This window comes from Mycteria americana, chromosome 2, assembly GCF_035582795.1.
Source record: "Mycteria americana isolate JAX WOST 10 ecotype Jacksonville Zoo and Gardens chromosome 2, USCA_MyAme_1.0, whole genome shotgun sequence".
Taxonomy (NCBI): Eukaryota; Metazoa; Chordata; class Aves; order Ciconiiformes; family Ciconiidae; genus Mycteria; species Mycteria americana.
In genome coordinates this window covers 24082306-24097577 of record NC_134366.1, presented here as the reverse complement: position 1 = coordinate 24097577, position 15272 = coordinate 24082306, and the positions used below count along the sequence as shown (strand labels likewise).

The 15272-nt window shown below is 40.5% G+C and overlaps 1 protein-coding gene across 1 annotated transcript in view; it reads right to left on the bottom strand.

Annotated features, from left to right (window-relative positions):
* Positions 1-15272, bottom strand: part of ITGA8 (integrin subunit alpha 8) — a 117962-nt gene that overhangs the window by 17834 nt on the left and 84856 nt on the right. Inside the window, exons 26-27 of the mRNA XM_075492725.1 lie at positions 11899-12024; positions 6126-6239 (exon numbers count right to left, since the gene is read on the bottom strand). Coding sequence (XP_075348840.1) covers positions 6126-6239; positions 11899-12024 — 240 coding nt within the window. The remainder of the gene's footprint in view (positions 1-6125; positions 6240-11898; positions 12025-15272) is intronic.

Genomic DNA, 15272 nt, shown 5'->3' with positions numbered 1-15272 from the left:
TTCCATCCATGGATAGGGAATTTAGTCTGGCTGCAGATTTATGCTTTGAAAACACTAAGCAAGCTTCCCTTGACTGAGGTGTTTCCACTGGGCACAGAAAGAGGTTCTGTGCTGAGGATAGAAACTATTGTTCCTTGGGATCATATCCCACTTACAGATGGAATAATTGCTCCCATAGTAAAGAGGAGAGGGAGAAAAGCGATTCAACAAAGGAGCCTATACAAGAGCTAGATCTCTCACCTGTGTTGGACCACCTCCACCAGTTCACCTCTGTTCTGACTTCCAAGCCTCTGCAACACACACACGCTGCACAGAGGACAGTCTGTGTGCCCCCTTGCACTGGTTATCTGCATTCTGCCTCCAATGGCCGTTGTGCAGCTAAACTGAATCTTAGTCCCAAAAGCATTACCTGGCCTAGAGGATTTATACCACACTAAAAAGAGTCTCTGAGTTCACCAGTAGTAAAATATGGAGATTCTCAACAAATTTCTCATCAAGGAAGTACAATTAGAGCATGCACTCTAGCAGTGATGATAGCTCCAGGTGCCAGGCAATGAAGGCAAAGGGAGATGAGAGGACTGGGAGGACTTCTAGCTGACGGCCCAAAATAACAAGGTATTACATCAGGCTCTTTCTCATTTTCTATACTCTTCCAGACCTCTCAATTTCTTTATATGTCCTTGTAGAGGTGCAGCTTCAGCAGAAGGGAACACCACAGTTCTGTAAAGCAGGGATGTGCGGTTTCTCAAGCTGAGGAGGGAATTGAATTCACATCTTCCAGTCATGAATTCTCTAATCACTAGACCGCCAGCTCTAGCTTCTGCCACTGAATATTGAATAAACAAAGTCCTCCTTAAGTCTTTCAACTAATGCTGTAGGTACTTCCTGAGTAATTTTTGGATTCTGCCTTCTGAGAGGGTGGAAGTATTCCCGCATAATCCTGATTTGGGTGCCTATCCTCCTGACAAGGGATAGCCCTCATGCACCACCCTGATGGTTAGTGCAAGTCAATTTGTGTGAGGTACCTCATTGTCTCTGTATGCTATATAGGGAGCCTAGGTATTTAGTTTCAGGTTTTGGATTCCAGTCTGGGGCCAGGCATTTAAGATGTGGGTGTCACAGTACTCATCACCTTTATTATGTCAAGCATATATTTTCATATTTAGGCATCTAAAAAGAAACAGGCATGTTCAGAAACAGTGAAATAACGAGTATTTAACAGAGAAGCCAAAACATGGCTTTGTATACTAAGGGAGCACCTGATTAGAGTGTGTCTGCCATGTTCCTGCTGCTTTTCAGCTTTCTCAGATTAAAACTAGATTTTTCTCCCTTCTAGCTATTAAAGTTCATGCAGTCAGGGGTGCCAAATTCAAATATCTAGAACTGTCTAAAAGTCAAGAGAGAAACAATACAATTATATTCAATAAAATTAGAAGAAAATAAAATAAACTTCAAACCTCTTGGGAACCTCGCACACCCTCTGTGGTTTTTTTATGTTACTGCCTCCCCAAACTCTCCCAGAAGGAGGTTTTTATCATTCTGAGGAACTTTCAATATGGGCTGAAATAATAGTCAAGAATGAGCTGAGTTCCACTTCCCACAGTGCTATAAGTGTCCAAAGAGCTTGGAGCCTGGAAGGATGTCACAAATCAGACAGATGGTACAGATTCATCATTTAGAAATACATTTTCAAAACAAATGTTTTACTAGCCAACTCCTGAGTCTTACATTAAAAAGTACCCATCAGAGTTCAAGATCCCCTTGGATCTCCCTCCAATGACTCAGAAATACCATGATTAGACAAATGGGGACATAATAGAGCCCTAACAGAACACAACGTAACATAACCGTGTAAGGTTGTTTCTCTTTTGCATGAATCAGGCTATTATTTGCTCGATCAGCAAGTTTGAATCCAAAAGTCAGCTTTACTAGAGGGTTCATATTTACAGCCAGACTTTGAAGTTAATCCAAAAAAGTCTGTGGCCTTCTTCTTGGCCTTTGCACAATGTCTGTCTCTATCTTTGTTGGCTGGTTGGGAAATTTGGGCTGCTTTATTTACTCAAACATGTCTAATCATTGCATGTCATTTAACTGTTATTTGTTATGGGAGTTTGGGTTTTGAGGTGACAGATTACAACTGTCAAGAGGCAAAGGGGTCAGCTGTTGTCAGTTAAACTAAGTGGAAGAGGAAGGAGTCACTCAATACATGACTGATCTTTTGTGGCAACAAAATATACAGGCTGATCCATATATCTTCGATGAGAAACATGAATTACTTCATCCTAGCGTTAACCAATCACTTTCAATCAAATTCTTATCAGGTTTGCATTAGCATATCTATGAGAAGAAAATACATAGTAACAGTGCGTCCTCAGCTTTAATGAGCACAAACAATTTCTTCTGCAGATCATCATATCTTCCTTTAGATTACAACACAGTTGAGGGATGTTATATGTCACCATTATCCTGCTTTCTTTGGCATATTAAAACTTTGTACATTAATTGCACGTGCAAAAGAGTTTGGGATGTTGCTTTAGAGACAGCAACTTTTCCTCTAAGTTTCTTTACAAAACCATGACTGTGGGGTTCAGTCTGGCCCTTGAACAGTCCTTCCTGGTTCAGAATCACCACATCCTGATTATTTTGACTGTATTTTAATCCTCAGTTTGAATCTGCAGATTTCAGCCTAGCTAACAGCAATTGTTTTTAGGTATACTTTAGTTTACTTCTGGAATAACCTTAGGAACTAGAAGTTTACAGGCTTACTAAGAGCATATTATGCCCTTTTTAGGAAAATAATTATGCTCTACAGTCTTTTATGGTGATGGCTGTATAACTGTTATTTTAAAAGGGGCTGTGAAAAAGGGAAATGTTTTGAGGCGCGTGGGAGGAAGGCAACCAGATCCCATCACGCTATTTGCTTGCTCTCTTCTCAGTATGTAAGTTTGCATGTGAAGCAGGGGTCATGTTATTCTGGCAGCTTCTTAGACATAAATGGGAGGATGCAACAGTTCTCTGGGGACTACCTTTTTATACTTGGAAAAAAATCCTGTTGCTTTAAGTGGAGTTTTCTGAGCCTTTACAAGGCTTGTAAGTTACTATCTGAAGGAAACCGAAATGCTTCCTAAGGATACAGATAAAAGGTAAAATTATTACAGCCCATAAAAAGCCTTGTTTGATAGCAAGGCTGTGTAAGGACACTGGAGTAAGCAAAAGATGTACTTGTAGGAGTGTTTGCCATGAGGTCTCTGGACCCAGGGAGCCTACAGGATGGCTCATCTTTGCCCCTGCCCACAGGCTGATGTAAGGTTCCACCTCTGCCTTGAGCTCACTGAGTGAAGGGAGGTACAGGAATAGCAGGCAGGATTTATTAAGGAGCAAGGAGGAGTGAAAGGGACTGCAGCACTGGCATTGCCTGGTGTGTTTGCACACACCTATGTCCCAATGCACAGCTGTGACCCTTCTCCACCATCCAGATCAGAAGGAGGGCAGAGAACGGTGTTTCAAATCAGCTGGATAGAGCATCCTCTGAAGACACCTCTCTGACTTGCCACGGGCTACACAGTTAGGCAACCAGTTTTGGCATCTAACTTTCAGATGACTAAAATTACGTAAGATGAGTTCCACTGCTCCTGCATTAAACATGCCACTGAATTTCATGCAGTTACTCTTCTTCTGAACCTAAGTCAGGCTAACTAAGCTATATTCTATATTCTAGAAGAAGATTCTGTCTTTATTAAGAGACACTAAGAAAAGGAGATTTCTGTAGCTAGTTTGTTCTGTTACACATCCTCTGGCACAATCAAAACCTCAGAGAAACACTCTGTTTCTTGTTAAATCTGTTTAGCTTTAATTTCTTACAGTTATTTCTTGCTATATACTAAACTGGGCTTAGAAAAAATTTTACGAGGCTAATTCCCACTGAAATAGCTGTAAATAGCCTAGAAACTTGGCATCTAAGGATCTGAGCAAGGGGTTTAATTTATGTGTTTGTTTTTTCACAAGACCTTGTCTTTGGCCCTTACAGAGTTAATTAGATTTCACTAGCAGAATGATGAACAGAAAGACTTGATTGCATCCAGAATATGTCAGGTCCAGTTACCAGTAAGGTAGCTAGCTAAGGGAGCTAAGCTTTATCTTTTGCTTGGTGAAGAAGACGGAGAAGGTTCACTGTGATGTTGCTTGGACACTGCAGTGCTCAAAATTATCACAGATTGTTCCAGCCAAGGATAGTATCTCTGCCTGTCTCTATGTGTTAGGAACAGTGAACTAGTGCAGTTAAGTTAACTGAACTTAACAGGGCCTAGCCAGTGTGTGAAGGTCAAACAATCTCTCACTGGAATTAGAAAAAATTGGAATAAAATTCCCATTATATTTTCCAACACATATGTTTTTCCTATGAGTGCAGAGATGTTTACATACTGATATTTTCTGTGCAAAATTTTGTAAGGTCTTTGCAAAACCTTACACCAGAAGATGTCCATCCCTGTTACACAGATTTGGAAGGACAGAGAGACATCCGAGCTCTCAAGCTTTTGGGCTTACATTTGAACCAGAGCTTGCCCTTTTTTCCCACTAGCAGATGACTCACTGAGCAAACCTAATTGAAGTACCTCCAGTCTAGCCTTTCAAACACACTTGCTAAATATGCCTCCTCTTAAAAGCATTGTATTTGTGTTAAGGGAACTGAAGAGACGATATGAAATTTTCTTGGGATTGATTGTTAATAGAAAGAAAATGTACTGACAAATCAGGAATTAATTCACCTAGTATCTGAAAAGATGTCCTTTGTTACTGAGCTAGACAGAAATTACTTTCAAGCAAGGCCAGATAGTTCTATGTTCTCTTCATAATGGTACTAATAGCTGTTGCAGAAGAAACACAGAATGTGACCTTAAGTTCTGACAGATAGGTAGAAAAGACCTTTCAAGTCATCCTTTCGGTAACCACTGCCATAGTCCAGTACACTAAGAGAGACCCATGACCTCCAAAGTATGCACCCACTGTGGATTTGGAGCCACAATGGTTAGCTATTGAGCTGGCATTCAACTTTCTGTCAATACTGTCCCATCTGCTCTCTTGTTTCTCCAGGAAAGCAAGTTAAGCAAGGAAGGATTTCTTTTATCTACTTTCACATCTGAGGAAAGGGAGAAATTAACTTAAAGGTGTGAGGAGCTTAATTTAAAGCTCCTGTTGTAAACTGAAGATCCTCAATTCTTCTCTTGTTAGGGTAAGAGGTATTGTGGGGATAAATCATTCTCTTCCCACAGCTATGGGGAACACAGGAAAGTTCTTGCATTCCAGGTAGAAAGACTGGGGAATTCTAAATTCCTTGAAGAAGGAAGGTGATAATCAATCAGTTTGATCAAGATAGGATCTGCAGTTATTTCCTAGTAACATCAAACTGAATTATAAATTTCTCAATGTACTGCCCAGTGTTAAAGATATGAGACAACCACATAGTACTACAGACACATGGCCAGCTGCGAGGTCACAGCTCACAGTGCAATCCCTCTGCCTTATGCAGTGCAAATACGATTCTGAGAGGAGATGAAGTTAGAAATATAAGAATTTGCAAAGAGAAGTTCATTTTTCCCATGGTCTGCACTGTCCCTTCTTTTTAGTGGTAGGACACACATTGTTACTACATGAGTTTTGTATGTCATATGAGCTTGATACGTATTACTCTTCCTAGATTAACGGAGAATGAATAACAATAAATTTTTAAGCTGGACACAGTGTACACCATCCACTGTTTGGCTCCAAGAAGAACCTGTCATCGGGAAAGATGTGATGAATGCAGAGCATATCATGGAGATCTAAGAGATTTGGGCCAGCCCGGGAAAGCAGAAACAAAACCAGGAAAGGTGTTTAAAAATAATCTTGGAATTTTCAGGTAAGATTCAGGTCATGAATTTGAGAGGGAGTGACAGTGAGAAAAAGAAAAGTAAGCAGCATGCATGTGACCTGAACAGGAACCAGTGAGATGTTATCTTCAAAGAAAGTGATAACAAAAAGGATTTCCATTTGGCCCATTTAATTTAGTCATTTGTATTCTTAAGTATCTGGTCAAATAAAAGATGCAGGGGTCTTTGTGTATAGAAAGAGATATTTGTGTGCATTACCTCCAGGAATGTTTGGGCCCATAGCCGGGACCTGATTTTTAGCGCTGCACTCTTCCCTCTTTCCAGTTGTCCCACAGTGCAGGAAATTAGGGTACACTTCACATTTGTACAGTTCTGTGTACAAAATAAAGGGGAGTCATACCTATGCTTTAAAAATGTATATAATCACTTTCAAATGCTATAAATTAGCAAAACAAATCAACTTTCCCTTAAAGAGTTAAGCAGTCTGAAAGCAGTAATTTCATCTAATACATGAGATACTCCACGAGTCATTGTGAGAACTATAAACCAAGGGGGAGATTCTTTTTGCACCACCAATGAATACAACCACCTACCTGTAGTAATGAAAACAAAAGTAATAATTTTCAACAATATCTAGTCTGAAGAACTCTTAAACTGTCCAGGTACTTATCAGTCCTTTGAAGCATGTGCTTTGTCTTTATCTATCAGTCATTTTGTGATTTTAACATTTTTTTTTTCTGTTCTCTATGCCTGAAGTCTTTATTTATGATCCTAAATATTTCCCCTCTTATAACTCTCCTGGTTTTCTTACTGATATTTACATTATAGCAGCCAGAACATTTTCTGAGATTCATTAGTTGCTCTACTTGAAACTTGTTGTCCATGACACGTTCCTGATGAGCAGTGATTCTGGCTCATACACAGGGTTGAAGACAAAAGCCAAGCAATGCAACTCAAAACTATATACTCCGTAAAGTCTGCCAGAAAAATGTCACAAAAAAGGTTAAAAGCTGACTGGAAGCCACTGAAGGGAATGAGCAGAGTCTCATGGGGTAACCACAGAAATGATGTGGTTGTTTGGGACATAGAAAGGAAGAAAGATCTCATAGAAAAATGATTAAAAGTGTGTGTAAAAAAATGTATAGGTTTATATATAAAAATGGGTTTTACTTGAAAAGTTTTGGTTTGATTCAGGAGGAAGGCTGAGGTTTTAAATGATTCATATTTTTATAACAAAGCAGAGAATGCTTCCCTTACAGATGCTTTATTGACACTCATGACAGAAGGTCTTGTGACCTCGAAAGCAAAGCTAAGTTTTCACAAGTATGTTCCCTTGGGAGAGTGAGAATGGCTGCACTACCAAAGCCCATACTTCAGAAAATGAGATGATGATGTATGTAACAAACAGATCTGAAAACACCCTTAAGGAATCCTCTGTCTTTATAGACAGCTTTCCTCACAAATCTCTATCTTATTACAAGTTAAGTAGAAGCTGTATGCTTAATCACTGTTTTCTAAATCTGCCTGAAAATGAAACTGTAAACCTTGGAACTTGCAACTATAAACCTTTTTTTAACATGAATATTTCAAAGTATCTGTTTATTTGGCTTTTCATATTTAAACATCCTCCAACCAGATTTATTTATCTTGCAGGAAGAAGGAGAGCTGTTTTCATTAATCATAGTGGCCAAAACCACTTATTAACAAAATAAATCATTAATCAATAAATCATGCAAAAAAGTCTACTTTTGGCTGACTTTTTAGGACCTGAACACATATTTCTATTTTTCTTAGTAATGCATTTAGCCTGTAGTGATTTTCAGAATGCTGTAACATTAGAACTAATGGAAGAGAAACCAGAAGTTTAATAAACAGTATAAATAGAATAAGAGGTTCTCAGAACATTTTTCCTCTCTGTGAAAATGCTTTGATGAAAATGAAATTAACTTAAAATTTCTGACAAAAAAAAAACCAAACCAAATTTTAACAAAGAATTACCTTTGGCTAATCAGTCATTCTCCGGAGCAACATTCACTTTCCAGGTATACTTCAAATGTGTCAAATAAAAAAAAAAAAAGTAATTTTTCTGGATCTGTAGTATGCGATGCTAAAGGCACATAGAATTGGGACACCTTTCTAACTGAACAAATGACATATTGCTTTTCTATGCCCATCCTGAAAAATTCCTGCTATATATCCAGTGGTAAACACTGTACCCAATCCTATCCTAACTTGTGCTTATCAAAGCACGAGAAGGACTTGTGAGCCATGTGATGGAGGCTGTCTTGGGCAGAGTGATCACGAAATGATAGAGTTTTTGATATATGGAGAAGTGGCGAGGAGGGTCAGCAGAACTGCCACCTTAGACTTCCAGAGGGAAGACTTTGGCCTGTTTAGGAGACTGGTCAACAGAGTCCCCTGGGAGGCAGCCCTAAAGGGCAAAGGAGTCCAGGAAGGCTGGGCATTCTTCAAGGAGGAAGTCCTAAAGGCACAAGAGGGGGCTGTCCCCAGGTGCCGAAAGACGAGCCGGCGGGGAAGAAGACCGGCCTGGCTGAATAGAGAGCTCTGGCTAGAACTCAGGAAAAAGAGGAGAGTCTATGACCTCTGGAAGAAGGGGCGGGCAAGTCAAGAGGACTACAAAGGTGTAGCGAGGCTGTGCAGGGAGAAAATCAGAAGGGCCAAAGCTGAGCTAGAGCTCAATCTGGCTACTGCTGTAAAAGACAACAAAAAATACTTCTTCAAATACATTAGCAGCAAAAGGAGAGCTAAGGAGAATCTCCAGCCCCTAGTAGATGGGGGAGGGAACACAGTGACCAAGGATGAGGAAAAGGCTGAGGTACTTAATGCCTTCTTTGCCTCAGTCTTTAATAGCAGGGCCAATTGTTCTCTGGGTACCCAGCCCCTGGAGTTGGAAGATAGGGACAGGGACCAGAATGGAGCCCCCATAATCCAGGGGGAAATGGTGAGTGACCTGCTGCACCACTTAGACACTCACAAGTCTATGGGGCCGGATGAGATCCACCCGAGAGTACTGAAGGAACTGGCAGATGTGCTCACCAAGCCCCTTTCCATCATTTATCAGCAGTCTCACCCTGGCTAACTGGGGAGGTCCCAGGTGACTGGAGATTAGCAAATGTGATGCCCATCTTCAAGAAGAGGCGGAAGGAGGATCCAGGGAACGACAGGCCTGTCAGTCTAGCCTCGGTACCGGGGAAGCTGATGGAGCAGATCATCCTGAGTGCCATCACACAGCATGTAGAGAATAACCAAGGGATCAAGCCCAGCCAGCATGGGTTCAGGAAAGGCAGGTCCTGCTTGACCAACCTGATCTCCTTCTACGACAAGGTGACCCGCCTAGTGGACGAGGGAAAGGTCGTGGATGTTGTCTATCTAGACTTCAGTAAAGCCTTTGACACTGTTTCCCACAGCATTCTCCTGGAGAAACTGGCTGCTCATGGCTTGGATGGGTGTACTCTTCTCTGGGTAAAGAACTGGCTGGATGGCCGGGCCCAAAGAGTGGTGGTGAATGGAGTTTACTCCAGTTGGCGGCCGGTCACAAGCGGTGTTCCCCAGGGCTCTGTGTTGGGGCCAGTTCTGTTTAATATCTTTATCAATGATCTGGACGAAGGGATCGAGTGCACCCTCAGTAAGTTTGCAGATGACACCAAGTTGTGTGGGAGTGTTGATCTGCTTGAGGGCAGGAAGGCTCTCCAGAGGGATGTGGACAGGCTGGATCCATGGGCCAAGGTCAATTGTATGAGGTTCAACAAGGCCAAGTGCAAGGTCCTGCACTTGGGTCACAGCAACCCCATGCAACACTACAGGCTTGGGGAAGAGTGGCTGGAAAGCTGCCAGGCAGAGAAGGACCTGGGAGTGTTGGTCGACAGCTGGCTGAATATGAGCCAGCAGTGTGCCCAGGTGGCCAAGAAAGCCAATGGCATCCTGGCTTGTATCAGAAGTAGTGCGGCTGGCAGGACTAGGGAAGTGATCGTGCCCCTGTACTCGGCACTGGTGAGGCCGCACCTCAAATACTGTGTTCTGTTTTGGGCCCCTCACTACAAGAGAGAATTGAGGTGCTGGAGTGTGTCCAGAGAAGGGCAAGGAAGCTGGTGAAGGGTCTGGAGAACAAGTCTGATGAGGAGCAGCTGAGGGAACTGGGGTTGTTTAGCCTGGAGAAAAGGAGGCTGAGGGGAGACCTTATCGGTCTCTACAACTACCTGAAAGGAGGCTGTAGGGAGGTGGGGGTCGGTCTCTTCTCCCAGGTAACAAGTGATAGGACAAGAGGAAATGGTCTCAAGTTGCGCCAGGGGAGGTTTAGACTGGATATTAGGAAATTTTACTTCACTGAAAGGGTTGTCAAGCATTGGAACAGGCTGCTCAGGGAAGTGGTTGAGTCGCCATCCCTGGAGGTATTTAAAAGGCGTTTGGATGAGGTGCTTAGAGACATAGTGTAGTGGTGGTCTTGGTAGTGTCAGGTTTATGGTTGGACTCGATGATCTTAAAGGTCTTTTCCAACCTATACGATTCTGTGATTCTGTGATTCTGTGAAAAGCATATTGTACTAGAAGACTGCTCATCACAGTGCCAATTTTATATTACTAAGTACTCAGTTAAATACTGTCTACATCAAGCAGCTGAAAAATCCCTGCTTCGTATTTTAAGATGCAGACACAGTACGTACTTAAGAACTTTGTTAACTACTTTCAGTTGCTGCAGTAATTTCTATGTTGGCAGCATATGAGACTCATCACTGAGAAGGATAACTGATAATTAAGGTATTACTGAAGAATGGATTAAGTGTTCTGTGGTATTGACTGGTACATCTTTGAAAGCCCAGGCATTTTTCCTTCAGCCCCAGTGGAATCAGATTCTTCCCAGGGTATTAGGTTGATGAAAGAATTACATAGGAATCAACAGTGATTATTGTTTAAAATGGGTTCAACTGTGATTTTCTTCTTAATAACATTATGGTATTCATTACTTTCAGATTCTGTCTTCTTCCTGTTATGAAAATTGCCAAATTAACTTTCAGAAGCAGCATAATTATTCTATTACTCCAGAATAAGTAGGTCTGTGAGGTTCTTTTCTTCCTACCAAATTCTAGTGATGTCAAGGAATACGAACATGAGCTTGCACTAAACAGCTTAATAAGAGACTGGACAGCATGAAAGAAACTCTGCCCAAGGTTCATAAAAATTAATGGAAAGCACTGACTGCATGAATCTCACGACTGACCTCAAGGTCACCGAGTCTGAACACAGCCTCTAGGCAAGGAGAGCTGATACCTAAAACGCTGAAGCATGCTAAGGATGGGACACTGAATGCAGGAATGGAAAACACCCCGACCTTCTGAAAATACAGCCAAGTCCAAATATTCTGGTACCAGACTGACGAATCAGAACTATTTTCCTGGGAGAGAGATCTTTGCTCTTGCTCCAGCATTGTCTGGAATTTTAAAAATGCAGTGTGACCTGTCCAATTTGCTTTGCTTGTGGTACTGTAGAAGGTAAAAGTCTTACCTTTCCGTGTGTATGTAAGTACTTACTGGGGGGAACAAATACGCTCCAAAGTATTTGTATGTCAGAACTGTTACTTTACATGAAAATGTGATTTTAAGTGTGAGCTACTCTTTACGAAAGAGCCAGAATGCTAGGAGAGAATGCTAACAAGAAGAGACCTACACTTCAAAAGTCAGAATCTGAAATTTAATTTGTGGAAGAGGGGTCCATTCTCTAAATCTGTGCTGAAATTCCCTGTGATTAAGTGTGCCATTGCATGACCACAGATGTTTGTCTGCAAACAGCCAGGAGTAAGACAGCCAGGAATTTGGCATGCATGATCTTTAATGTAAAAATCTGTCAAACAAAATCGCTAACCTGTGGTATGGTGATAAGTAATAATGTTTTAAACTGAAAGGTTAAAAATCACTTACAACACTATTTAAAAGTCTGTAAATAAATTGCAGTCAAACCAACAGCCACTTCGATCTGTTGTGTGCATAGTCCCAGTTTATAGTTTTTAGATAGCTCACCAATATTTTTGCAGAATTTTTCCTGTGAGGTTCTGCCACTGTGACATCCCTTTTCCTGATGTAATGAGAAATTGTGGAATTATTTAAAAAAGCAGCAAGTTCAGGAGAGTCTTGTGGAATAGCAAACTGCAAAGAGAAAAAATGTGAATGGTAATGACATAGTCAAACAATGATTCTAGCAGATTTGTTCCCTTCTCAGAGGTCTTGAATTTTGGATTAACACTATTTTTTCAATTTAACAGTTGAAGACAGTATATTCTCATGGCTGTGCTGTTAAATTTACACCAGTAAAAAGTGGAAAAAAATGTTATCTTCTGTAATTCCTATAACTGGGCAATATCTTGCTGTGCTGTCACTGACACTGAATCTGGTCATTAGTTCAGATCAGAATCTGCCTACTGAAATATAATTACTTTACCAGCTTTAGAAAGTAAAAGAAAAAAAAAGGAAATCTGAATTGTAGCAACACAACTTTTGATCATTATTTGTTACAGATTTCTTTTGGTAACAAATCAACTTTGTATAATGCAACAGTTCGTTCATTTTTAATCTCATATTAAAATGCATTCTCTTCAGCTTTATCTTCACAGATTTTTATTCTCTGATTAAAACCTATTTTTATTGTTGTCTTTAATTTCTACACAGAGCATTTATGGCTTCTTTCAAGAAGCCTCAGAGAATGCCTGGGAACCCAATTGCTACAAAGGGAAAGATAAATTCTAATTTATGACAATCCAATCATGTAAAATCGCAATAAAATATATGTGGAAGTTTGTAATAAGATCTCAACAGGAACTCACCTAAACACAGACAAGACTATTCTTTAAGGGCCTCAGATTATAAAAAGCTAAATCAGATCCATCTTATCAGTTCCTTTAACCTCTGAACACAAAATACCTTAAACAAATTCCTAAAGAAAATGTTTGTAATTTTAAGAAATGTTGTAGCACTAAAAGGAAGAGAATAGCTATAAACACACAAAACCTTCCACACACTAATGCTGTGTAGTACTAGATTTGGAAAATTTGTACCATTCATCTGATTAAAATTATGAGGCTAAAGAAGGAACTATTTTGACATTGTCTGAGATATTCAGTCAAAAGCATCCTGCAAAGTGTAAGATACTATAATTTATTAACTGATGAAAACCCCTTAAATAAAATAAGAATCTTTTTTTTTTCCTGTTGCTTAATTAGGTTAACATTGTCTTTTTGCAATAAGGGAACAGTTAAATAGCTAGTAAATCTCTCCCTCTCAATGTGATAACATGTGGGAATTCTCTTTCCAGGATTCTTTCACCAGCATATATAGGCTTCTTTAATGATGACAAATTAAAAGAACCACAATACAATGACATGCCTTTGAAGAAGCCCTCAATATATGATCACAACTGATACATATGTAGATCCATTTGAATACTAAATGATTTTTATATTTATTTATTTTTTTCATAGATCCTAGAGTGTTAGCATCTTCAGTAGTGAATTATCACAGCAAAGGTTCAAAAACAGCCCTCTGTGATTAAGAGAAAACATACAGGTCTCCTGCAAGAATTTAAAAGCAGAATTTCTCCAGTGGCCTAGATATTCAGGCTAAAGATATTATTTTATCCTTCTTGAGCCAGTAGCATGGAATTGTACAACTCTGTAGCTATTTTACATGCCACATATTTAGCACACCATACCTTATTTTAAATGGATTCTCACTCCCTCCCTTTAACTACAATGGACTGTCTCAGTTTCCCCACCAGGGAAAACAGTACTGCTTTCTTCTCCCAAGCCTTGTCACCTTGAGCAGATTTCCAGATCTCTCCAGTTCTTCACTTCTCATTTCAAAACCCGGTTTGGCTTTCCTCTCTTTCTAGCCAGGCAATACCCTCTGCTGCAATGTGTAACTCCACCAGAAATGTTCTGGAAGAGGACTTTGTGTAAAAGCTGTTATACAAGATGTGTCAGTGACCATTCAAGAGCAATGCATTGGATGGTACTATTTTGTCTCCACACCAGGACTTACACACAGTAATAATGGCTCTTGAGCATGAGGAGACACTGCCTCTGGAGGAGGTTAGCTCCTGCCAGTCATGTTAGTGGATGTACCTTACCCATGTGGTGGATTTTAGCTGCTATTTCGCTGCTTCCCCAACAGACGCCTCACTCATGGTACTACAGTGCTCAGCTATTGAGAATGTGCCATGTGTGTCACCCTGTATCATCTACCATAGTTAGAAACCACTGCCTTTACCTCTGGTATTTATAAGCACTGGCTCCATAAAACTACTTTTTGCCAGCAGTCTGGGAAAAAAAAAACCCAACTCATCAGGCTACTGGCTCAGGCCAAAGGTCCATCTAGCTGAGCTCTCTTCTCATCAACACTGCCTTTAAGCAGATGTGGAAGGAAGAATAAGAACAGGGCATGCATACACAATGCTCTCTCCTAATAACTTTCAGCTTCCAAATGTTTTCAGCTCAGGGACGTCCTGATCTGCATGAAGTTTTTGTTCATTTATTAATCTTCACTGGACTTCTCTTTCGTGAATTTGTCCAGTTTCCTCTTAAAAACCGTGTAAACTTTTAACCCTGACTACTTCCTTTGGCAACAAGTTCCAGACATCTAATACCTGTTGCATGAACCACCACTTCCTTTTGCTTGTTTTGAATCTGGCTCTACAGGCTTCATTTGATGCTCTAATTCCTGTGCAGTGAACACACTGCTTTCCTGTGCAGGAATAGGCAGAGAGCAGTCAGTCCCCACCCACGCTCTTCCCGCCACTTCTGATCTTGTGGATCATATTTGTGCATTAGTCACCTCCTTTCTAGATTGAAGCATCCTAGTGTACTGACTTCTTCTGCAAGGGAATCTGTTCCATATCTTTGATCAGTCCTTTTGCTCCTTTTTACACCTTCTGCAAGATTCATAACTTTATTATCCTTTCACATCCCTCACCACCTTCAGAGAAAGATAAACTACAGAAAAGGAAAAGTCCCTAAATAAGAGTCTTCCCATGTGTGCACAGGTTTGATTTATCTTTGTGGAAGAAACAACAAAGCACAATGGAAACCTTTCTACAAGATAAGAAATTGGGCAATGGAGAGGAATATACTGCTTTAACTGAAACTGAACAATCTAAGTCATTTCAAAGGGGAAATGCCCAAGCACCCTAAGAGAGCTACGTTCTGAAATCCAAGGGGAGCCAGGCATATAATGTCCTTAGCCTTATTTGGAAATTTGAGCCACGCATCCTGCTGTTTATACAAAACCTGAAGGAAGCTATCTCTCTATCCTCTTCCTATTTGAAGCAATAGATAAGCATTACATATCTGAAACCTCATTTGTGTATTCATGCTGTTCAGTGCTTTGAAAAACTGTAAGGAAAG